Source organism: Peromyscus eremicus, chromosome 4, assembly GCF_949786415.1.
Source record: "Peromyscus eremicus chromosome 4, PerEre_H2_v1, whole genome shotgun sequence".
NCBI classification, from domain to species: domain Eukaryota; kingdom Metazoa; phylum Chordata; class Mammalia; order Rodentia; family Cricetidae; genus Peromyscus; species Peromyscus eremicus.
In genome coordinates, this window is record NC_081419.1 from 95,321,507 (window position 1) to 95,347,542 (window position 26,036).

Below are 26,036 nucleotides of genomic sequence, written 5' to 3' on the forward strand. Positions count from 1 at the left end.
CTTCTGTGTGTTGTGTGTGCCACTATCTGGCTCAGTGCTCATCTTTATTATTTTTCAGTAATTACTTTTAGTTTTATGTAGGATATAAGCAATTTGTCAATAGCCTATGAATGGGTCCTGTAGGGGTTATTTTAATGACATGAAAAGAAACTTTTTTTTTTTTATGGTGGTTGCTGAGAATAAGACCTGGGGCCCTTAACCATTCTAGGGCAAGTACTCTACTATGAACCACACTTCTTTTTTTTTTTTTTTGTTTTTCGAGACAGGGTTTCTCTGTGTAGCTTTGTGCCTTTCCTGGAACTCACTTGGTAGTCCAGGCTGGCCTTGAATTCACAGAGATCCGCCTGGCTCTGCCTCCCGAGTGCTGGGATTAAAGGTGTGCGCCACCACCGCCCGGCTATGAACCACACTTCTAACTTGAGGGCTATTTTTTTGAGATGGAGTTTCTTTGTATTGTCCAGGCTTGTCCTGAACGTGGGGTCAGGTGATCCCCTTTCAGCCTCTCAAGTAGTTGGGACTATAGATGAGTACCACCTGGCCCAGTCTTTAGAAGAATGACTTTTTTTTTAATTATATGTGTTTTATCTGCAAATGAGTGCAGGTACTGTCAAAGGCCAGAGGCTTCAGATCTTCCCTGGAGCTAGGGTTACAGGCAGTTGTGAGTTGCCTCATGTGGGTGCTGGGAACAGAACTCAGGTCTTCTAGAAGAATAAGAAGTGCCCTTAACCACTGAGCCACCTCTTTACCCCTCTTCTCATTTTTTATGTAATCAAGGAAAGTCATTCAGCTGATGAAATTGCATTCTGTGCCTGGTGGTTACACAGTAAATACTACATGGGCAAGTGGACTTAACTCTAGTATTAACAGCTGTGGGCTGCTACTCAGAACATTAGTTCTCTCCATCTTACACATAAGCTGGATAAGAAAGATTAGTAGGAACTGGACTCAGTGAGTCATGTTCTATATTGTAAGTCATTGTTCTAAACAATGCTACAACGTAGAGAACAAGGACAACTAAATACATCTGAATTTACTTATAGAATAGATTTGGGTGCTACTTAATTATTGTCCAGTATCTGAGTTTGTTTCTGAGATCAAAGGATGATCAAAATATGAATTGGCAAGAGCTGGACATATGCAAGGTCCTAGACTTAGTTCCTAGTGTGGTGGCAGGGTATAAATGTTTTAAGCTTGGTGATTCATGCCTGTAATCCAGCCACTTGAGAGGCTGAGGCAAAAGAATCTTAAATTCATTACATTCTCTCTCTCTCTCTCTCTCTCTCTCTCTTTTTTTTTTTTTTTTTGAGACAGGGTAACTCTGGAACTGACTTTCAACTCAAGAGATCTGCTAGCCTACCTGCCTTGTTCCCCAAGTACTGAGAATATAGGCATGTACTATGCCTAGCTTTTTTTTTTCATTACATCTTGTGTGCACACAAATACACACTTTCCATGGTGCATGCATGGAAGACAGACGACAGCTTGCTGGTTGCCACACTGAGTTTTCTACCAGTGAAACGTCTTACAGGCCCAGGATCTCAAGTTCAAGGCCTGCCCGAGTAGTTTAGTGAGACCCCCCCCCCCCCGCTTTTTTTTTTTTGGTTTTTCCAGACAGGGTTTCTCTGTGCAGCTTTGCGCCTTTCCTGGAACTCGCTTTGGAGACCAGGTTGGCCTTGAACTCAACAGAGATCCGCCTGGCTCTACCTCCCAAGTGCTAGGATTAAAGTTGTGCACCACTACCACCCGGCATGTGAGACTCTTTTAAAACACACACACACAAAAGGATGAGGGATATAGCAAAATGACAGAACACTTGGCTAGCATACACTAGGCCCTTGGTTCAAATTCTACTATGGAGGAGAAAAAAGACCTTTGCCCATTTCCCTGCTATATTTTGTTCATTTCCTTTTTTTTTTTTTAAAATATATTTTATTTTATTTTCATGTGCATTTGTGTTTTTGCCATGGGTGTCAGGGTCCCCTGAAAGTGGAGTTACAGACAGGTGTGAGCTGCCATGTGGGTGCTGGGAATTGAACTCGGATCCTCTGGAAGAAGAGTCAGCGCTCTTAACCCCTGAGCCATCTCTCCAGCCCCCATTTACTTTTTTTAAAATTTTTTTATTTTTGAGACAGAGTCTCATATAGTTCAGGTTAGCCCTGAATTATATAGTTTAGGATGACTGAACTATTTTTTTTTTTTTTTTCTTCAAGACAGGGTTTCTCTGTGTAGCCCTGTCTGTTCTGGAACTCAGTCTGTAGACCAGGCTGGTTTTAAACTCAGAGATCTATCTATCCTTGCCTTTGGAGTACTGAGATTAAAGGCATGCACCACCATGCCCTGCTTGGATGACTGAACTCTTGATTTAACTGTGTGTGTGTATGACACCATGCCTAGTTCTATTTTAGTTATTAGATATTTTTTTTTTTCCTTTTTGAGACCATTATGTAGCTCTGGCTGGCCTTGAACAAGAGATCTGTATGGGACTCTACCTTTGAGTGCTGGGATTAAAGGCATGGGCCACCATACTTAGCCTCTTTTAAGTGGCTTAAGAGTTGTCAGATTAGGGGGAGGGGATGGGAGGAGAGGATGGAGGGGAAACTGTGGTTGGTATGTAAAATAAAGAAGAAAAAAAGGAGTTGTCAGATCATACATTTTGTTTCCAATATTATGGTAAAAATATTTCTGGTGTGTGGTTCTCTCTCTCTCTCTCTCTCTCTCTCTCTCTCTCTCTCTCTCTCTCTCTCTCTCACACACACACACACACACACACACACACACAGATCAAAAAGAATGTTTACTTAGAAAAGTAGATTCAACACCCCAAATGCAAAAAACAGGTTGGATTGAGCTTAGATTTCCTGATATCCTACTTCTAACCCTAAGGAAGAAGTAATGCACCATCCACTCACATGCCCATACATCTGATCCAGGCTAAGGTGCTGGAAAAATAAGCTCAGAACAGTCCCAAGTCAATATGGGAAGCCATGGTAGAGAAACCTAAGATTTCTCAGAAATAGTTTTAAGTGGGAAGCCTCTAATCTACCTGGTTAGTGCTTTTCTGTAGGGTTCTCAGTATGAGTCCAAACCTCTTACAAAGCACCTTCAAACACAAGTTATGGCAGTAAGTCCAGAAGGCTCTATACAAGAACTATGTAAATGATGGTTAATGAAAATTGAGGACCGGCTCCCCTTGTGTCCCACAGTTGGAATAAGCAGTTGAAGCCTAGGTGGTTTTTCTCTTCTTAGCAGATGGTCGCTCAAATACATCACGTACCCCAGCTGCCTTTTGTTTAAAGAACTTTGTGTTCTGGGCACTCTCTTGGCCCCATGCAGAGTCAAAGGAAGTGGTATCTTGATCCACAAGGTGGGTGTACTTGGTACGACCAGACCGTCCAAAATTCTTGACCTGAAAGAAGGACGGATGATTACAACACCAAACAAACATCCCACGCTCAGCTCCCAGTCTGTTTTCTGTTACCGAGAATCCCCATACCTGCATGACTTTTGGAAGAATGGTTTTGTTGAAATGGTCCTCAAGAGTAGGTGCACTAAAATCTCTCTTGTAGACTTCTTCATCCTCATCCTGTGGAAAAGAATCTTATCAGTCTGTGGTTTTTACTTTTCACATATGCAAACCATAAGTTTATTAAACATAACAGAGGAAGCAAAGTAGTAGTGAGCCTTTCTTTAAGAGATGGCATCTGTGTGGGGAGACAGTGTTTCCACAAACTGTTATGCTTACTAAAAGTCTGTTGTTCCCTGCATTCGCTATGCATTTCATGCAGCTTTAGCTCTGTAAGCCTCCTAAATCTCCAATCCTTTTGTATGTGCACCTTTACTTGGTCATTGTATTAGAACCTGAAATATAATGAGTAAAAATTATTCCTACTGTTCCCAGGTCAGATTCCTTTCCTGATTTTAATATTTTTTATAAGTAGGAACATCATTCTCTCAATTATCTTCAAAATTTGAGTATCTCCTGTTTATTCATTTATTACATCATATGAACTATTCACTTGGGCTGTAGAATCCTTATTATTATTATTATTATTTATTTTTATTTCATGTGCATTGGTGTTTTGCCTGCATGTCCGGTTCCCTTGAACTGGAGTTATACAGTTGTGAGCAGCCATGTGGATTTGAACCCAGGTCCTCTGGAAGAGCAGTCAGTGCTCTTAAAAGCTGAGCCATCTCTCCAGCCCCTCTTTTCTTAAAAAACTTAAAAAAATTATTTTATGTGTATGAGTTCATGTATATATGTCTGTGTACCATGTGTGTGCCTGGTGTCTGCTGAGCTCAGAAGAGGGTGTGGGACCCCCTAGAACTAGAATTACACATGAGTTGAGAAGGGCCATGTGGATTGTGGATGCTAGGAATCAAACGTGGCTCCTCTGGAAGAGCAGCCAGTGTTGAACCACTGAGCCCAGCTCTCTAGCCCCTGCATTGTAGAAGCCACCACATTAATGTTTCTAAAACATGTGTCATTGATTCTCTTCTTTTTCCTGGATTTTTCCAAGATAGGGCACTGTTGTTCTATGGTCCATTCTCACTTGGAATGTGTGTTCTTTCTACAGGCACATTGGAGTGCTGCCAATGCCAGTCTTCTGTGCTCTTTTTTTTTTTTTACTTTTTATTTTTATTTTTCTTTCTCTCTCTCTCTCTCTCTCTCTCTCTCTCTCTCTCTCTCTCTCTCTCTCTCTCTCTCTCTTTCTTTCTTTAGCTTAAAGGCAGGATCTTTTGCCTGATGTGGTTGTGCATGCCTTAAATCCCAGTAGAGGCAAAGGTAGAGGCAGGTGGATCTCTAGTTGCTCAAGAGTGGCCTGGTCCATATAGCAAGTTCAAAGTTAGCCAGTTATACAGTGAGATCCTATCTCAAAAAAAAGGAGGGAGGCAGGCAGGGAGGGAGAGAGGGAGGGAGGGAAAAGAAGACAAAAAGAAAGGAAGGAAGAAAGGGAGGACCTCATGTAGCCTCGGGTTTGGTGGAACCTGATATATGACCTTGGACTTCCGATTCTGTTTTCTGCCTTCTAAATGGTGAGATTACAGGTATGCTCCACCTTGTCTGGAAAAACCTTTTTTTCATGGTACTAGGGATCAAATACTTGTACAGTCTACACAAGTACTCTGCCAATAAACTGTAATCTAGTCCCACGCTCCCTCTTCAATCTCCTAGGACATGTACCATCTGCCTTTTCAAAGTCTTTACAGTACTTTCACACTGCTCTGTTAGCTGCACATGATTCTCTAGTTGTATCCTAAGCAGGCCTGGAAACTGCTATCTTTCTGCCTTGGTTCACTGAGTAGCTGAGGTTATAAACAGGCACCACTGGATTTAGGTACCCTCTAACTCTTGATCCTCCAAGACCTGGAACTGTAACATAGCTCTGAACATTGTTTTCCTTCAATGTAAATGTAGCACAATTTAATAGGGTTTTGTTTGTTTGAGACAGGGTCTCACTATGTAGCTCTGGTTGTCCTACAACTCACTGTGTAGACCAGGCTGGCCTCAAACTCAGAGATCCACCTGCTTCTGCCTCCCAAGTGCTGAGATTAAAAGCATTTACCACCATGCCTGGCCTAGCTTAACAGTTTTTGAATTATCACTTTTCTCTTTCCAAAAATCATTTACTCTCACAAGTTATTTAATTTTACTCTTTATCCCAATGAGGACAGTGTGGATTTCTTCTTTTTTTTTTTCAGAGCTGAGGACCGAACCCAGGGCCTTGCGCTTGCTAGGCAAGCGTTCTACCACTGAGCTAAATCCCCAACCCCGGAGAGTGTGGTTTTCATATAAAATAAATTCATTTGGCTATGAAATGATTTTTCTTTTTTTTTTTGAAATGTGTAGCCCAGGATGGCTTCAAACTTGTGATCCTCCTGCCTCTACCTCCTTCAGCAAATCCTACCAGTGTACTCCACCACAACTGGCTATGAAATAATTTCTAGGGGGTTCGAGAACCTAATTAGTGGAGTATATAGATCATAGCCTCATTTCTCATTATCTCTTTCTGAGCTTCCCCTCCCCGCCCCCCTTTTTATTTGATTTTTGGTTTTTTGAGACAGAGTTTCTCTGTGTAGTCCTGGCTGTCCTGGAGACCAGGCTAGCCTCAAACTCAGAGATCCTCCTGTCTCTGCCTCCTGAGTGCTGGGATTAAAGGCATGCACTACCACTGCCCAGCCCATCATATGTACTTAATGACACTTCTTTTTGAGTAACTTAATGGCCTGGTTTAATGTGCAGATGACAATGTCATGTCACAATGTGAAAATGTTGGACATGCCTGGTAGTTATCCCTACTGCCCAGTTTTGTGATTCCCCTTACACTTACCATGAAGAAGGCACCCCGGTGATAATACTTTTGTAAAAACTTGTATTTGCCCTTAACAGCTTTGTTGGTAATGACTTTGCCATTTGCCCGAAGTTCAGCCCGCCTTTCTTCCTCAGTCAGGTTTCGCATGCGTTCAATTTCTGCTTTCTCCTTTTCAAGCCTATCGAGAGAGCAAAAGTATTAGTATTTTCCAAATTCAGAAAGCCCAAATACCTGAAGATAATGGTTCCATCTTCTTTCAGCCATTATTCACCTTTTCACACTTCATTCATTCACTCACTCATTCATTCACAGCAGGTCTGCTATATAGTTGGCCTGGAACTTTCAAAATCATGCCTCATCTCCCAAATGCTAGTACTATAGACAGACCCATGCTGCTACACCCAGCTACATCTCTAGTTCTGATTACTGCTTGTTAGAAGTCAAGATCAGGAGTCCAATAAACAAAAACATGAGTTTGTCTTCATTATTGTGTTTGCCAGAACAGGACTGTAAACGTCCCAAAGTAGATTCTAGCCTTTCTGAGGTTCAGACATATTGTTAATGCTTGATTTTACAACCCCAATTCTGTCTTTCCCTCAAATACCCTAGCTTTTGAAACAAAATTAGAATAAATTAAAAATAACTAGCAAGACTTTGCTCATAATCCTTCATAAGCATACTGTAATCCATAATCACATGTCACAAATTATGGATTAACAATATTAAGTATAGTGGGTTTTAAATCTTATTCTGGGGAGAAAGGGAGGTCTTATCCTCTTTCTCAGAAAAATACACGTGTATATATAATTTTAACATTAAAATCTAAAAGGAGGGTTGGAGATGTGACTTGGTGGTACAATGCTTACATAGGGTGCGTGAAGCCTGACTCCTATCTCTAGCGCCACAGAAACTGGGCATTAGGCCACATGCTTATAACCAGCACTCAGGAGGCAGTCAAAGGAGCAGAAGCTCAAGGTCACCATTAACTACATACAACACTGTCTTAAAAAACAGAAAAATAACGTCAAAGAATAACTCAACTGTAGCTATAGGGACGTGATGCCTACCCCCTGCTCTGGGTTCCACAGGCACCAACACTCACACAGATACATATCCACACACATCCACACACATATACACATAATTAAAAAATCTCATGCTGGAGAGATAGCTCAGCAGTTAAGAGCATTTGACCTGAGTTCAATACCCAGTATTTAACCTGGGTCCTGAGTTCAATATCCATTATTTCACATAGTAGTTCACAACTATCTGTAATAGCATCTGATGCCTTCTTCTGGTGTACATGAAGACAGAGCATTCATGCACATAAAATACATAAATAAATCTTAAAAAAACAAAACAAAACAAAAACCCTCAAGTCTGGCATGATGGTGCACACCTTTAAGCCTAGCACTAGGAGGCAGAGACAAGTGGATCTCTATGAGTTTGAGGCAGTTTGGACTACATAGTGAGTTCGAGGTCAGCAGTTCTAGGTCAGCCGAGGACCCTGCCTCCAAGTAAAAAACCAAAAAACCAAAAAGCCCTGTATAAGAACATCAGAAACTACAAAATAAAGACAGCTATGCAATGGTGGCTTTGCAGTTCAGAAATGAACTTGCTTTTCAAGGAAGGTGCTTGCTGCTCTGCACTCTTAGAGGTAGAATCTGCTTCTCTGCCCCTTTCTCCTGGGCTGCCCTGTGGCTGCATCTGAATCATAAAAATAGTACAGAAGTGACATATGAGCTCTGGAACCTACACCTCAGGAGACCTTGCCAGTTTCCACCCTGCCTGGAGGTGCAGGACTAAGAAATGAGGCATCTAGCCTGAAGGCCAGCACCAGTTGTCAGATGCCAGAGAAGGGCTTCTGGACGTTCTGGCCCCATCCGTCAGTCCTCCAGGGGAGGCATCATCGTACAGGTGAGGCTACTGAGACTAGAGAGGAAGTGCTTGGTCAACCCCCACAACTGAGAAAAACACAGTAAGTACTGTTGTTTCAAGGGACTCCATTCTGAGTCACAACAGGAGAATAGAGTGATATTTGTTCACAGACAAACCAGTGCCATTTGAGGCTTCAATGGCCTTCCCATTACTCACGCTTCTCGGTCTTCTCTGTCCCTCTTGATTCTTTTGAGCTCTCGGACTTTCCATGCCTCGTACTCCTCCTCATCATTTTCGTCATCAGTATTGAGTGCGTCCAGTGCGGCGAGAGACCTCTTGTTCTCCTCCAGCTCTTTCTTGGTCTCTTCTTCTACAATCTGGATAAGGCAAACAATGCAGCTACCGAACCCCACCTCCCTGTAACCTGACTGCCGGGACCCTGCACTCAGTCCACCCCTCACCTTCAGTGTGTACTTGCGCCGCTCCTCAGCCATGCGCTTTGCTTCCTGCTCCAGCTCCTTCTGTTTCAGTGCCTCAGCTTCTCGCTCTTGAACTGTCACCCGGTCCTTCCTGTATCACAGAGGACTATTAACCGCCCAAAGTCCGTAGAGTGGACCTGTGTCCCTCTGTCTAGTCCATTTCAGACAAAGCCAAACTAGGAAGTATCTCAGCTCTATTTCTTCCCCCAGTACCAAGACTGAGCAAGACTTTAGCGTGTGCAAGACGTGTTATATTCCTGGTCTTTTAGAACTTTCCTTAAATTTAAAATTTTTTTCATTTTTATTTCACTTTTTTTTTTTTTTTTTTGGTTTTTCGAGACAGGGTTTCTCTGTGTAGCTTTGCGCCTTTTCCTGGATATCGCTCTGTAGACCAGGCTGGCCTCGAACTCACAGAGATCCACCTGCCTCTGCCTCCCGAGTGCTGGGATTAAAGGCGTGTGCCACCACTGCCTGGCTTATTTCACTTTTTTGAGACAAAGTCTTGCTACATAGCCCTGACCATCCTGGAACTCCCTGTGTAGACCAGGGAGGCCTGGAACTCAAGAGATGCACCTGCCTCTGCCTCCTGAGCACAGGCATTAAAGATGCAGCACTATCATGCCTAGTTCTTTCTTTAATACCTACAAAAGCTAGAAGAGGGGTGCTGGATGCTCTGGAGCCGGAGGTACAGATGGTTATTAGTTACCATGTTGGTGTTGGGAATTGAACCTGGGTGCTGCGGAAGACAACTAACTAGAGAGCTTAACTGCTAAGCCATCTTTCTAAGCACCTTGTTTGTCTGACAAGACTTTTATGGATTGCTAGTTAGCCTCAAACTCATGGCAATCCTCCAGCCTCAGCCTCCCAGAATGTTAGGATTAAAAACAATTACCACAATGCCTAGCTAGGTAAGTTGTCTACCAACTGAGCTGTTATCTCTAGCCCTAAATATAGCCTGATTTCTTTCCCCTCTCCTGGTAATGGGATTTGAATCCTGGATTTGGTACACGAGGCAAAGGCTCTACTACTTAGCCATAGCCTCTGCTCTTTTCTTTTTCTTTTATTATTATTATCACAAAAAATAAATAAACCTTGATGGTGAAGACCAGAGGACAGCTTTTAGGAATTGGTTTTCTTCTTTACCATATGGAGATGAAACTTAGGCATCAGGCTTGGTATCAAGTACCTTTACCCATTGAACCACTGCTTTTATTTTTGACACAAGATGGCACTATATTAGGCTGGGCGGTGGTGGCGCACGCCTTTAATCCCAGCACTCGGGAGGCAGAGCCAGGCGAATCTCTGTGAGTTCGAGGCCAGCCTGGACTACCAAGTGAGTTCCAGGAAAGGCGCAAGCTACACAGAGAAACCCTGTCTCGAAAAACAAAAAAAAAAAAACAAACAAAACAAAACAAAACAAAACAAAAACAAAAACAAAAAAAAAAAAAAAAAAAAAGATGGCACTATATTGTCCAACCTGGCCTTGAACTTGTATCCTCTTCTCTCAGCCTCTTGAACAGCTGGGACTACAGGGTTGTGTCACCAGTTCACTCTAGGTCTTTTTGTTGTTTTGAGACAGGGTCTCATATAGCCCACACAGGCCTCACACAGGCATTTTACTGAGCCATCTTCTCATCCACCAAGGCAGGCCTTGAACTTCGTTATGTACTCAGGCTGGCCCTGAACACTGGATGGTTAATAGTATTTCTTTTCTTTTTCTTTTTTTGGTTTTTCAAGACAGGGTTTCTCTGTGTAGCTTTGCGCCTTTCCTGGAACTCACTTAGTAGCCCAGGCTGGCCTCAAACTCACCAAGATCTGCCTGCCTCTGCCTCCCCAGAGCTGGGATTAAAGGCGTGTGCCACCACCGCCTGGCTGGTTAATAATATTTCTATCTACCACTTCTCAAATATGTGGATTACTGGTGTGTGCCACAGTGTTTAGCTTCATCTCAGGACTTTACAGCACCAAAATTCCCTTAATCATTGATAACTGACTATTTAACAAGGATCCTGCTGGGTTGACTATAAATAGTAAGATTCCTAAACACTAGGAAAGAAAGAGAAATTTGCTTTATAAGCTTAATTTTGTGTTTAAAACATGATTTTTCCTGGCAATGTGTTAAGCACTTTCCTAGCATATGCATGGGTTTCATCTCTAGTATCTCTAAAACAAAACAAAACAAAACAAAAAACCTCAACAAAAATTGATTAGCAAGGTACATGTTTGTAAGCCCTGCACTTCGGATGCTGAGGCAAGAGGACCACAAGTCTGAGACCAGTCTAGACCTCATAGTGAATTTCAGGCCACCTAAGGCTGCACAGCAAGAGCATCTCAAAGCACAAACACACACACTCAGATTACCATTATGTTGTGGTTTTTTGAACTGTAAACCCCAAGATTATGTTATTTAAAGCAACCACAGGTCAAGAGTTGGAACAAGCAACCAGCTGACTGGAAGTGACCAGAGAGAGCCAGAGAGAGAGAGGCACACAGGAAGCAGAAGAGAGGGACATCCACTTAGAGGATTGTTTGTTTCCGATGGGATAGGAGAAAACAGAGGAAGAAGCAGCTGGGTGCCTTCTCTGCCTCTCTGCATTAGCAGGTTTTTACCTAAGCATCTGTCTCCCGAGTCTTCACTGATAAAACAGAACGACAGAGACTTAGTTAAAAACAAATCCTTTAGTCAGATCTGCTAACATCCCGCTACTTCTCAGCATCTTTGCTACAGGGCTAGGGCACTGGGAAGAAGACTTCCACTGCAGGAAAATGTGGGATACAGAGCCTTTTATTGTCAGACCTAGAACTTAACCATGTGGATTCTGTCCGGGTTTGACTATTTTTCCCCCTTCCTCTGCTGGGGATTGAACCTAGGCCCTTGTGCATACTAAGCAAGCATTTATCACTGACTGATATCCCTAGTCTCTTTTGAGAATTAGAGAGTTTTCTTAAATTGTCCATGCTTGTCTTGAACTAACTAATTTTGTATCTTAGGCTGGCCTTGAACTAGCAATCCTCCTGCCTCAGCCTACTGAGGAGCTGGGGATCCAGGCCTGGCAGACACTTACTTTCGAATGAAGACAGGCTTAAGTCGAGGCTCCATCTCCTCTTCACTGTCTGTGTACTCCTCATACTCAGACTCTGACTCCGACTCCTCCCCAGAGCGTCCTTCATCTTCCACTTCCATCACTTCCAGCTCTTCATTTTTCCTCTCCTGTGCTCGCTGACGCATCATGCCACGGCGCCGCTCTATTTCCTATCAAGGCATATATTTTAGCCAGTTATTCAAATGGCCTGTGCTCCAAGCCTGTTTTGTTGGTGCTAAGGACTGAACTCAGGGCTTTGTGTACACCATGTCCAAGTCCTACTACTGAGCCCCTTGCATAGCTTTGATTTTTGTCTTCAACAGGTTCAAGAAACTCTGACATGTGTAAGCATAATTCAGCATGATTGCATTTTCAGTCTTATCCCCAATAAACAGGAATCACAATCAGAGTTCAGCTAAAAGTAGCAAATCTTGTGCCTTTATAGCCTCAACAAATGAGCACTGGTCCCAACTTTTTCTTGTACCCTGGGAGGAAAAATCCCACGTTTTTCTTCTTACCTCATCATCAATTTCTTCCTCCTCTTCTTCACTGCTATCTTCCCGTTCCATGCGCCAAGCATCTCCTTCTACTTCTGAGTCACTTTCTCCTACCACTTCAGGTTCCACTATTTTCCGGTGCCGAGCCAATCTGAAAAGTAGAATTCCAAGTGTACTATTAGTATCAAAAAGATAAGGGACCACCAACTACATTTGCTCAGCTGCAGTGTCCTGAAATTGCATTTGCTTTCTCTCTTCTTTTTCTCCCTGCTTCTCTCCCTTTCCCTCTCTCCAAGAGTTTTACTCTTTAGCCCAGGCTGGCCTGCAACCTGCTATGTAGTTAAAATATGGCTATCCTTCCGCTTTGGCCTCTCTAGTGCTGGAATAACAGGCATGAGTCACCACACAGAGCAATATTGAATTTTTTTTTTTTTCCCTGTGTAGTCCTGGCTGACCTCAAACTTGATCTGTAGACCAGGCTGGCCTTGAACTTAGAGAGATCTGCCTGCCTAATATTGAAGTCTTAAGATGGAAAAATTAAAGTTCTGATTCAAGAAACTGAAACAGTTAACAGTAACAATGTCTGAAAAAGTCATAAGGAATCATACTGCTGTTTATCTAAAGTTAGATATAACACATATAAGTCTATGTGTATATATATACATACATACATAATTTAAATAAAAATTTCCTACCTCGGTTGACTACCTCGGTTGACAACATTTCCCTCCTCAAGAGCCACAGACTATCCAATAAAAAAGCCCTAATACCAGGTATGAGAAGCCGCCTTTCAAATTGTTGGTCAGGGACTCTAAAGGACTCCCAACATTACAGGCCATCGCTGTTGCTCTTGGTAGCCTCCCAGAGCTTGAAGGCAAGTGACTATTGCCTAAGACGCCATGCACTTTGGACACAAGGTATCGAGAGTCCAAGCTGTATCTGATCTGGACACCCCCTCCCTGAGGACTAGTTTTCAGGGTACCAGAAGGCACCATGCAGCTTCCAAAGGGAGGGAGGCAACCAAAAGCCCTCCCCAGCTGTGGCACCTTGGAGCTACAATAACTACCAGCATGGCATGGCACCCTTATGGGTGCAGTAATGACGCACCGATCTTGGTGGTAACCAAGATCTCTCTAATTGGACTTAAGACTTGTTTAGCAAGAGGGAAACATGCCTGGTATTGGAAACCTGGCCAACTACCCACAGCTACTGAGACCAGGGATTTTGGAGGAGGACCTATAACTGCCACTTTACGAAACCAGCTTAATTCCTACTGCATTCTAAATATTTATACTTAGATTTTTTTGCAACGGAAGAAAACCATTACAGAAAACCACAACCAATCAAAATTCAAAGAACACGTGATCATGTGGTACCTAGTCCCAATTAATAATTTCTAAAACATAACTCCTGCACCTGAGGCTTGGGGAACATCATAGAAGAGAGGGCAGAAAGATTTTAAGAGCCAGACAACCAGGAAGTCTGCTGTGAAAGTGTATGTCCTAGAAAATTCAGGGAAGCTATAGACCCATGAATTCTTAGCTATATGGCTGCCTAAAAAAGACCTGAACAAGGACTAAACCAATAGACACACTAACTTAGAAGGTGGAAGCCTCACAGGGCCCCAGCCCCATTCAAAGAACTTCAGGCAACTAAGGAATGCTGAGAGCAGAAGAAACAGGTTTCCCCAGGGAAAAGTCCCTGCCTCAATTGGTTATATACTATACTATACCAATGGCCCTGAATATACACACAAGTAACATTATATAGACTGAGCAGGTTGAATTTATATATTTAAGTAGGTGTGTGTATGTGAACCAACAGCTTAAGAAAAAGAGGGCAGCTGGCAGGTGGCATGCCTTTAATCCCAGTACTTGGGAGGTAGAGGCAGAAGTTCGAGGTCAGCCTAGTCTACACAGGGAGTTCCAGGACAGCCAGGGCTACACACAGAGAAAAACAAAAACAACAACAATAAAGAAAGAAAAAGAGGCCATGAATTTGAGACAGTAAAGGGAGTGCTGGAGAGAGGTTAGGGGCAATGATGTAATTATATTTTAATTTCAAAAAAATTTAAAAATTATACAGACAACCCAACAAACTACAACAGAATATCAGAGCATAGTTAAGTTGGGCCTAAAACATCGGTTTAGGCAGTATCTTATGGCACACTAGGGATCTTTTAAATGACAAGTAGCTCACAGTTTTATTAGGTCATATTACATTCTTCTCAGCAGCATAGTATTTTTGTGAAACTGGGATTGGTGGCTGCTGTGATAAAAGGCAATTAAACATGAAAGTTGATAGGAACAGGTTGACTCCAAGGTCTGAGAAGTTGGCAGTATCCAACAGTTTCTAGTGAGTTACTAGTAAGTAACTGGTCTTGTTAAGAATGAAATAAAACATTTTTTTCTCTTGTAGGCATACAATTTTCAGGTGGTTTAGTTATTAGGACATAAATACTTAAGTTACTTGGATCTATCTATTTAATAAAATAAATGGCTAGGCATGGTAGTATATGCTCAGCACTTTGGAGGTGAAGGCAGGAGGCTCAGAAGCTGATGACATATTGAATTCAAGGCCAGCCTGGGCCACATAATATTCTTAAAAACCCAAAGGCAAATACACAAACAAATGAGCAAATAAATAACTGGAACTGTTTTGACTCATGTTGTCTGTGAAAAATTTTCATTTAAAAATTTTAAATTTCATTTTTATTATTGTGAGTGTTCATGATGTATTGGAGATAAGAGACACAGATAGAGACAGATAGTTTAAGAATGAATGCAGATATACATGCACCACAGCATGTTTGTGGAAATCAGAGGACAAATTTTGGGAGTCTGTTTCAGGATGATGGAACTCAGGTTGTCAGGCCTACATGACAAACAATTGTACACACTGAGACACTCCGCCATGCCCCCAAATTGAAACATTATGAACTGTGAAAGTTCAGGATATCTTGCCTGCTCTGATTTCTAACTGGGAGTTTCTCTTTCCAACACGAGCCCACATACCACACCATGTCTTTCTTCCTACTTGTCATTTTTACTTAGTGGTCATTAGAACAAGTAGAAGAGCAAGGTGTGGTGGTTCACACCTGTCATGTCAGTACTGAGAGGACAGACAAGAGGATCACTGCCAACCTAGGTCATTCTGGGCTACAACACAACAAGAAACAACTGTATGTCAGGGTGGTGGTATCACTCGCCTTTAATCCCAGGACTTGGGAGGTAGAAGCAGGCAAATCTCTAAGTTCAGGGCCAGTCTCATCTATAGAGTGAGTTCCAGGATGGTTAGGGTTACACAGAAAAACCAAAAAATAAACCAAACCAAACAAAAAACTATATGGATAAAATTAGTTTCTCAAATTTTATGACACAATTTTATAGTAAAAAGACTTCCTCCCACAGACCAACAAATGCTGTTTTCTATTATCTTTAGAAGCTAATTAGTCATTAGGCTACAAGTACAGAGCTGTTTCCTGAAGCTGCCATTTCCTGGCTATATAACTTTGGTCATGCCACTTCCCTAACCGTTTGCTGTCTTAGTTCCTCACCTGTAATACAGGTATAGTAGTACCAATCTTATAAGATGTTCTACAGATTGTAAGAATTGGCAAATGTAACTTATTTGGAACAGTACAGATGGCACACAGTAAGCACAAGCATTGGCTATCATCCCCATGAGAGGTCTCAGTTCAGGAAAACATAACTTAGTCATCACCTCTCTTCCACATCTTCACTAATGCGGTTCTGTAAACGCCGAAGTCGGGGGTCACTGGATGAATCCTCTTCCTGCTCCTCAGGTTCTGCTTCTTGTTCCTTAGCTTTCTTAATGAATTGAAATTCTTCATCCTCTTCATCTGAGGACTCCATAGGGGCATAATCTGGTCTCTTTCCAGACACATAGCGTTTTACCTTCACTTTTTCCATTGAAATCTCACCTGAACAAGAAAGATAATTTATGTTTCAGTAACCTCTTTCCCAATTCCCTTCAACTCTTGGCCTTTGCAGATAGAACCCTGAGTTCCCAATGGACCAGAGTCTAAAGGGGATACGGCAGCTATTATCCAACTACATATTCATCTATCAGTGCTTTCCTATAAAGACTATGTCTTGAGAAGGCATTTCATGAATACCAACATCAAGACATCAAGAGGTACCCTGGGGACAATGAAGCAGGGGACTGTGAGCAGTGAAACGGCATAAAAATCCCCCTACAAATTCAAGCTTCGTCATCTCAGCCCTCAATGGTGACCTGAATGAGTAACAAATGCACTCTTATTAAACAAATTCTTAGTAACAGTGCCCAGCACATTAGCAAGAGTAATTTAAGTGGCAACATAAAACTAAAATATCAGTTGCACAAAGAAAGTCTTGAAAAACCAAAAAAAAAAAAAAAAAACCAAAAAAAACCCCAAAAACCAAAAAACAAACAAACAAACAAAAAAAACTAAAATATCACTCACACACATTGTGATAGGTTCTGCTTCTTGTTCCTTAGCTTTCTTAATGAATTGAAATTAATAGGTCAGCCCTGGCTGTCCTGGAACTCACTCTGTAGACCAGGCTGGCCTTGAACTCAAGAGATTCACCTGCCTCTGCTCCCTCTGCTGGGATCAAAGGCATGCGCCACTACTGCCCAGCTCACTCACACATTTTTTTTTTTAAGACCTCTCTGAGATTTCTTTGTGTGTGTGAGTGGTGTATGCACATGTATGCAGATGCAGAGGGGATAGAAGTTGACTCAGGAGCCTTTATCATTTTCCACCTTATTTGTAAATCAAAATTTAAAAAGATTTATTATGTGTATGACTGTTTTGGAAGCATGTATAAATGCATGTTACGAAGTCAGAAGAGGGCTTCAGATTCCATGGAATAAGAGCTATGGATGACTGGGCCACACAGTCCTCTGTTAGAGCAACAAGTACTCTTAAACACTGAGCCAATCTCCAGCCCAAACACCTTTTTTTCAGAGACAGGGTTTCTCTATGCAGACTTGGCTGATGTGGAACTGGGTAAGTAGACCAGGTTTGCCTCAAACTTACAGAGATCTGTCTGCCTCTGTCTACTGAATGCTGTGCTTAAAAGTGTGTGATATCACATTCAGCCTTTTTTTTTTTTTTTTTCCTCTGAAACAGTCTCTCACTGAACTTGATGTTTGCTGTTTCAGCTACATTAGCTGGCCATCAAGCCTAAAAGACCCTCCCTCTCTTCTCTTCTCTTCTCTTCTCTTCTCTTCTCTTCTCTTCTCTTCTCACTACAAGGGGTTATAAGCTTGTGTTGCTTTTACATGGATGCTAGGGGTCTGAACTCTGGCACAGTAAGCAAAGCTATCATAACATCTCAGCTAGCTCCTCCCGCTGAGATGTTATGATAGCCTTTACAACATAGCAATATTCTTTTTTTTTTTTTTTCTTGGAACTGAGGATTGAACCCAGGGCCTTGCGCTAGCTAAATCCCCAAACCCCTCCCCTCTCCCCTTTTTTTTTGTTTTTCGAGACAGGGTTTTTATGTGTAGCTTTGCGCCTTTCCTGGAACTCACTTGGTAGCCCAGGCTGGTCTCGAACTCACAGAGATCAGCCTGGCTCTGCCTCTCGAGGGCTGGGATTAAAGGCGTGTGCCGCCGCCGCCACCACCACCCGGCTCATAACAATATTCTAATTTTATCAATTTCTACCTTCTTTTCCTCTAGCCCTTATGCTGAGCCAGATATCTCTTCTAAAACACCAACATGTTGGAGCTGAAGAGAGAGATGACTCAGCAGCTAAGAGTACCTGCTGCTCATGCAGGGGACCTGGATTCATTTTCCCAGCATCTACATGCCGTCTGTAACAGTTGGCTACTCCAGTTCCAGGGGATCCCATGCTCTCTTCTGGCCTCTCTGGGTACTGAATCCACATGGTGGCATACATACACGCAAGCAAAACATTCATACACATAAAAATAAACAAAACAATTCCAGAGACTAGAAAGAGTAACATGAGGAAACCCTTATCATCAAACTGGGCAAATCAAAGGTAGCTTTGGATATACACACAAAGACCTCAGCTCGCGTTTTCCTTATATTTTTGTTATTGTTTTGGTTGTTGAGTTTAGCCTTTAACGGCTGAGCCATCTCTGGAGCCCTATTTTTAACGATGCTGTGTGTGGATATGTGCGGGCGCCGGCAGAGGCCAGAGGTGTCAGATCTCCCTGGATTTGGGGTTACAGGTGGTTGGTTGTTGAGTCGCCTGATGTGGGTGCTGGCAACTGAACTCGGGTCGTCTGGAAGAGCAGAATGTGCTCTTAACCGCTGAGCCACCTCTCCAGCCTCCTTTACTTTTTACTTTGAGAGAGGACCTCACTAAGTCGACCCCACATCCTCCATTCTCTAGGCTACATGACGGGGTGAGAATTTAGGTGGGACAGAGGGAGAAACTGAGGTTAAGTCTTCAGGGTCATCAGGGCTGATAGGGCCGACCTAAGGTAGGTTTGAGGGATACTGAGGCTGAAAGAGTAAGATCAGCCTGGAGGGGAGGGGAGCCAGTACCTTTCTCATTGCGAACTGGGACGGCCCCAGCCGTAGACTGAATGGGCGGCTGCTTCATGAGTGCGCTTGGGACCGACATGGTGATGGCTGCGGTGAAGATCCCCAAAATTTGATTAAATCCCGGCAACGAAGTCCAAGGAACACAACACCGTTTCCAAACCAGCTCCGCCAGACACTGCTGCGCGACTGACAGAAACGACTTCCGGCAGAGCTAGAAGAACCGGAAATACACAAGCAGAGGATTGTGGGATTTGGGAGGAACGCTGAGCGCGGGACGGCTTAAAGGGCTAGACTGAAATTTGCGCGTCTCCGTCGGCAACTTTCCCGCCTTCAACCTCTCAAGATTTGGAAGCTCTTTCTGGCGGGCAGTTGCTTCCTTGGGGTCTTGGTAAGGCTCAGGAAGGTTCGGATGAAAGGTTTTATTTGTTATGTTTTGAAGAAACCGAGCAGATAGTGAGGGGCTGTTTGTGCATGTTGTTAAAAGCTCCGAAGTGTAAAGAGTGTGAGCCGGATATGAGGATCATGCTTGTAATCCTAGTATGTGGGAGGCTGAAACAGGATTACCGGGTTTTGGAGGCAGCCTGGGCATCAGAATGAGACCCTGCCTGAAAAAAAATCCCTTAGGGGCCATCTGTTGGCTGGAGCACACGCCTTTAATTCTAGCCACTCGGGAGGCTGAGGCAGGTGTTATCTCTGAGAGATTGAGGCTAGTCTGGTCTACAAAGTGAAAATTCTGGAAGTACTATGTTATAGAGGACCTTGAAGGTGCTACTAATATAATTATCAAATTATTTCACTTGTTTTCTACAATTGGGCCCTTGCTGCGTGAAGACAGGAAATTGGCAAACTTTAAGTAGTGAGGATTTACAATTAACGAAACAAGGACGAAACCTTAGCACTAGAAAGGTCTTAAAGGACGAGTGCAAACAGAAATCTTTGTTCTTCCTTTAATTTCGGGACTGTTTTGCTCCATTGCCCAGGTAGGTTGGTTTTTTTTGTTTGTTTTGCCTCCAAGTTGGTTTTTGTATGTTTTTCACTCTTGATTCCTGAGTAGCTGGGTTTCCGAACACAGACGTGTCACTTCACTGGACGCAGAATTTTTATATTATGAACTCATTAGCTCGGAAATGTATGTTTCTGAGCTGGAGGTGCAGTTCAGTAGTAGAACACTTGCCTGTTCTCAGTGAGGCTTAGCTTGGAGTAGAGAGTTCCGTAGGGAGTAAATGTGGATGGGAAGATAATTGTTGTGGTTCATGGCAACTCAAGAGAATATGAAGAAAAGGCTTAATAAGGTCCTGACTTTATGAAAGACAGTGTTTGGAAATCTTATTAGGTAATGTCCATATTCTGAGCCTTTTAGCTCCTTTTTTTGTTTGTTTGTTTGAGACAGGTTTCTTTGTGTAGTTTTAGTGCCTGTCCTGGATCTTGCTTTGTAGCCCAGGCTGGCCTCAAACTCAGAGATCCGCCTTGCTCTGCTTCCCGAGTGCTGGGATTAGAGGCGTGCGCCACCACCGCCCGGCTCGCTCTCTCTCTCTCTCTCTCTCTCTCTCTCTCTCTCTCTCTCTCTCTCTCTCTCTCTTAACTTGAGATAGTCTTATGTATCCCCACCTGGCCTCTAACTCTTAAAGTAATGGAGGATGACCTTGAATTCTGATCCTCCTTCGTTCACCTGCCTAGAGCTGAGATTACAGGTGTGGGTCACCATGCCTGGTTTTATGTGGTGCTGGGGATAGAATTTAAGGGTTCTGTGCATTCTAGGTTCTACGGAGTTCTAGCAGTTCTGCTGAGTTACATTCTCAGCCTGTGTTTTGGCTTTTAAAGTCCTCTTAGAACACTGCCCCCAGGCAAAGTCCTGTTGGCCCAAGACTGACTGGATTCCTACTTGCTAGCTTCTCCGTGACACCAGTGCTGAGTATGGATTACAAGGCCTTTGTCACCACTGTCAACCTGTAGTTTTTCTTTAGTTAAAAACAGGTGAACAGGCCGGGCGGTGGTGGCGCACACCTCTAATCCCAGCACTTGGGAGGCAGAGCCAGGTGGATCTCTGTGAGTTCGAGGTCAGCCTGCACTATAGAGTGAGTTTCAGGAAAGGCGCAAAGCTACACAGAAGAACCCTGTCTTGAAAAACCAAAACCCAAACAAAAAAACCCCAAACCAGGTGAACAGATAGTCATGTGCAATTTTTTTTTTCTTCGAGACAGGGTTTCTCTGTGTAACAGTCCTGGCTGTCCTAGAACTCACTAACTCACTCTGTAGACTAGGCTGGCCTCAGACTCACTGAGATCTGCCTGCCTCTGCCTCCCAAGTGCTGGGATCAAAGGTGTGCACCACCACCGCCAGTCTGTCGTGTGCAGTTTAAACCAGCATTATCAACTATTAGAAACAAGCAATACAAATGCTTACTTTTTTTCCCCTTCTCCCTTATTTTGAGACAGGGTCGCCTCCCTTGAACTGCCTTTATAGCTAATGACAACTTTGAATTCCTGATCCACGTGCCTCCCATCCCAAGTTCGGGATGACAGGCATGCGCCATCATGCTTAGCTGCTCCCCTAATTACGATTTAAGGAAACAGTAGCAGTCAGGTGTAATTTTCCAGTAGTAGTATTGCAAGGAAGTGGGCAGAAGTAAAGGCTGAATGTTGTCATTGTGTGTGTGGTGTGTGCACATCTTGGTGGTTGGGGGAAAGGGTTGTGGCATTTGTGTGCGTGCATGCACTTGGAGGCCGGAGGCCAGTCTTGGATGTCCTTCCTCAGGAGCTGTCCACCCTTAAAGAAGTCTTATTTCTATTATTGACGTGTATGGGGGTGTGCCGTGGTGTACATATGAAGATCAGAGGTCAGCAGTGAGAAATTGCATTTGTGTGGGCTCTGGGAATCAAAATAAAACCACTGGCCTGTGTGGCTAGTGTCCTCACCTGTTGAGTCATCTCTCTGGCCCCTGTTGTTTTTGAGACGGTGTCTCTTGGACCTGGGGCTCTGTGTTTAGGTTAGTCTGGTTAGCTATGGAGCCTCAAAACTCAACTTGTCTTGCCTTGCCTATGCTGGGATTATAACCCCAGGCTTTTAGTTTGGATTCTGGGAATCAAACTCAGGTCCTAATGCAGGCACTTTACCTACCGACTGTGTGATTTTTTTTTTCTAGGCTGTTGATTGGTTTTTGTGCTCATTTGTTTTCCGATCCTTCTGGCATTTATGAGGGTATGGATCTTTTTCAGGGTCATGCTGCAAAGCAGAGGTATGGTGTTTTTCTAAGCTAAAGAACCAGTATTTTTCAAAGCAAGATCTCGGGAACTACTAGCCTCAATGTTACAGAACCCAATTAAGTGTTGATTGGGATCCTGGAACCCGCATTTAGAAAGCTGAGGCAGTAGGATTAGGAGGCTAGTTAGGGCTACATAGAGAGATGCTGTATTAACCAAAACCCGGGAGATGGCGGCTCTCTAGGTTAGGGGGTGGAGACAAGGCGGATCCTTAGAGCTTTCTGTCAGCCAGTCCAACTCGAGAGGTGAGCTGCAGGTTTAGTGGTAGATCCTGTCTTGAATGGGCAGAGCTGTGATGATCGAGGATACAAAACAAAAAAAAATGCGCCTAAAGATCTTATGGCCCGGGGGAGTACAGACAGCTCTTCCTCCCGGGCCGCGGAGGCCCCTCCCTCAGGGCCGCCCACGTCACGAGGGGCCCCGCCCAATTCCGCCTAGATTTTAGCGGGAAGAGCCCGTCTGCTCAAGGGCAGAAAGATGTCTGGGTCCAACGCTGAGGGTGAGGAAAAGGCGGCCTCCAGACGTTGTCCCCAGGTGCAGGTGAGACCTGATTCTGCCTGGGAGGGATCTGCTAGACACTGGCGCCAAGGAAAAGCTGTGATCCCTGCCTTTTTTTCTTTTCTTTTTTTTTCTTAAAAGAAACTAAGATCGTTAAGTGTTGAGGAAAGTTTCCTACCAACTCCAGAAATAACGGTAGGTTTGCCTTTAATCCCATCACTCGGGAGGCAGAGACAGGTGGAACTCTTGAGTTTGAGGCCATCCTGTACTACATAGTGAGTTCTGGGCCAGCCAGAGCTTGGTAGTGAGACCCTATCTCCTTCGCCAACAACAACAAACAACTCCAAAACCGTGGGATGGGTCCCCCGGCTCCCTGCCTTTGCTTTGCAGCACTCACTGTCAGCTTTAAGCAATTATAGCTAACTTGAATCTGACCTTTGGCCTAATTACTTCAGTTACAGACTTATGGTAAAGAAATGTGCCTTCAGTAATTCCGTTTAGGTTAGAGAGTTAAGTATCCAGGTTTTGGAGGAGGGAAAAATTTCCTAACAGGCCATCAGTTTGAATCATGTCACTATGAAGTAGGAATTAGACCTATTTACACAGATTTGTTTAGTGTCTTGTAAGGAGCGTAGGATCTGGGATTTCTAATACTCTTTTCTTTTATTGCCCCAATAGGTGAATGAATATAAAGAAATTGGAAGTAGTGCTTATACTTCTTTGAGACCAATACAGACTACAACTTTAGGGAAAACAGCTAAGGTTTATCTTTGCCCATTTTCGCTCAGCAATTCCAAGCTGGCACTATTTAAGTTGTCCAGATCCCCGTTTGAAAATAATTCTAACAATGCAGTGGCTCATAAGAAGACTGACCGGAAGAAGACTTGTAGAAAGGTTTTAACTTCAAAGATGAAGGCCGTGTCTTCCAAGGCAGAAGCCGTTCTGCTGAAGCCATCCTTGGATGCTCATACTGAAAGTACCAAGCTGGAACTCCAGAGCACCGAAGAATCCGTGCCTCTCAGTGTGGACATGGGAAGCAGTGATGAAGATGGCGTCCCGGGCCTGGTAAGAGTGTGCTTAGTTCTCATTATCTTCTCACTTTGAAATGAGAAGTTCTGAAGGCTAAGGTGGTGAAGGATCTCCAGCAAAATCTGTTTTATTATCTAATGTAAATTAAAAAAAAATGTTTTGTGTGTGCATGTGCTTGTGTGTGTGTCTGCACACGAGTGTGCATGCATGTATGTGCCCTGACATGAGTGTGGAGGTCATAGGAATCAAAAGATGATGGCAGGCACCTTTACCTGATGAACCATCTCGCAAGCCCTTTAATTTAATGTAAATTTTATTGCATTTAGTTTTAATTTAAAAATTTTTTAAATTATCATTATTATTTTGTTTTTTGAGACAGAGTTTCTCTGTGTAGTTTTGGAGCCTGTCCTAGAACTAGCTCTGTAGACCAGGCTGGCCTCGAATTTACAGAGATCCGCCTGCCTTTTCTAAGTGCTGGAATTAAAGTTATGTACCACTTTGCCTGGTTGTTTCTATAGTTTCATTTATTTATTTGTTTGTTTTGTTTTGTTTTTCAAGGCAGGGCTTTTCTGTGTAGTTTGGTGCAGGGTTTCTATGTGTAGTTTGGTGCATGTCCTGGATCTCACTCTGTAGACCAGGCTGGCCTCGAACTCACAGAGATCCGCCTGGCTCTGCCTCCCGAGTGCTGGGATTAAAGGCGTGGGCCACCACCGCCCAGCTAGTTTCTTTTTTATTTTCTAAGACAGAGATTTCAGAAAATTTCCTGGCTGTTCCTGGAACTCACTCTGTAGACCAGGCTGACCTTGAACTCACAGAGATCCTCCTGCCCCTTCCTCCTGAGTGCTGGGATTAAAGGTTTGCGCCGCCACCACCTTTGCTTTCTTATTAAATCAGTTTTGTTATTCTCGCTATTCTTCATCTCTTGAAAGATGTTTCTTTCTCCTCTCCTTTCTAATTGTGTGACTTACATTCTCAGCTGTGTGTGCCACTGTGCTGTATGCATGTGTGTGTGTGCAGGCACACTCACTATGTGGGTGGGTTTGGAGGCTAGACTATGCTTTTTCTCCATAACTTGTCCTTTTTTCTTTTGTAGACACGATCTCTTACTGAATCTAAAGCCCAGCTGTTGTGGTTAGACTGGATGGCCAGTGAGCCTCCCTGGCGTCTGCCATTTCTACTCTTGAAGCAGTGGGGTTATAGACTTGTGCCTGACTTTATGTGGTGCTGGGCATCTGAATTCAGGTCCTCATGCTCCATAGCATCCACTTTGCCCACTGAGCATCTCTCTAGTCCTCAGATACCTCTTATTTTAGTTGTATGAGACTATCCTCAAAGCCAACGACTCCCATCTTGCAGCGTTCAGCTGTGCCTGTTTAAAAAAAGATAATTCCAGCCGGCCTTGTTGGCTGTTCAGCTAGTCGTAGCCCCTCATGGAGGGGCCGAGGATACAGCCACTCCCTACCACCATGGGGCACCATGCCTACAATGCCAGCACTCCCAGAATGCCAGAGACTGAGGCAGGTGGGGAGAGTTTGAAGCCAGCCTGGGCTACACAGGGAGACCCTCTCTCGAAGAGAGACAACCTTTAAGCCTTCCCCCACTTCCATTGCCTGTTGACTGACTTTGGAACATTAAGATTTGATTCAGTAACACTACACTTATATACACACCGTTTCCCTTCAAGTAAGAAGTTCAGCCCACGCTTGAGCAAAATTGTAAAATTTCTTTCACTATAAACCAAAGATTTCAAATGGCCTTTCCCCCCAGTATACTGTCTTATGTCCTGTTTTATTCAGAGAACCATTTTACAGTATTGCTTCTGAACACTTTCTTTTCGACAAGGTCTCACTATGTAAGACCATGCTGGGCTTGAACTTGTAGTAGCTTCCTGCCTCACCTTCCCTAGTACTGAGATTATGTGCCACAGCTTTGAATTTTGTCTTTTATTTATGTTGGAACTCGTGTGGTGTATAGCTGGAGAGTTTCTCTCCAGCTCCTGCCAAGCCCGGCCAGTCCCGGAGCCCACTTATAAAATAAACATACAGAAGCTTATATTATTTAAAATGCTCGACCATTAACTCAGGCCTACCATTGTCTAGCTCTTACTCTTATACTCAGCCCATTTCTGTTAATCTATATGTCACCACGTGTTCTGTGGCTTTACCTGTTGCCTCTACATAATGCTCCCTGGACGGCAGCTGGTGTCTCCCCTCTCTGCCTTCCTGTCCTTTCTTTTCTCCTCTCTCTAGTCCCGCCTATACTTCCTGCCTGGCTGCTGGCCAATCAGTTTTTTATTTATCAAACAATCATCCACAGCAGTGGTGTCTCCCCCCATCCCCTTTGGTTAATTTTGATGAAGTGTAATGTGTAGTAGGTACATCAGAACTGGTTATAAGAGGCAAGCATTGAACCCTGGTCCTCTTGAATAGCAGCCAGTGCTCTTAACCGCTGAGCCATCTCTCCAGCCCTA

General features: G+C 43.5%; 2 protein-coding genes across 5 annotated transcripts in view; one reads left to right on the plus strand and one right to left on the minus strand.

The window, feature by feature from the left end:
- Nucleotides 1-2,775: 2,775 nt before the first annotated feature.
- Mfap1 (microfibril associated protein 1) lies at nt 2,776-19,000 on the minus strand. The gene is made up of 9 exons (XM_059261263.1): nt 18,780-19,000; nt 15,972-16,191; nt 12,270-12,399; nt 11,734-11,921; nt 8,651-8,759; nt 8,406-8,566; nt 6,330-6,489; nt 3,494-3,583; nt 2,776-3,406 (listed from the first exon to the last, which is right to left on the minus strand). Exons 1-9 carry the CDS (start codon nt 18,856-18,858, stop codon nt 3,224-3,226), a joined length of 1,320 nt encoding a protein of 439 aa, XP_059117246.1. The 5' UTR covers nt 18,859-19,000; the 3' UTR covers nt 2,776-3,223.
- Nucleotides 19,001-19,062: 62 nt separating this feature from the next.
- Nucleotides 19,063-26,036, plus strand: part of Wdr76 (WD repeat domain 76) — a 34,983-nt gene continuing 28,009 nt past the window's right edge. For 2 of the 4 annotated variants that reach the window (XM_059261260.1, XM_059261261.1), the window contains exons 1-2: nt 19,063-19,167; nt 23,216-23,602. In XM_059261260.1, coding sequence (XP_059117243.1) covers nt 23,447-23,602 — 156 coding nt within the window. In that variant the 5' untranslated portion in view covers nt 19,063-19,167; nt 23,216-23,446. Of the gene's footprint in view, nt 19,168-22,516; nt 22,580-23,215; nt 23,603-26,036 lie in introns of those variants that run through there. The other 2 variants (XM_059261262.1, XM_059261259.1) reach the window with 2 other exon arrangements.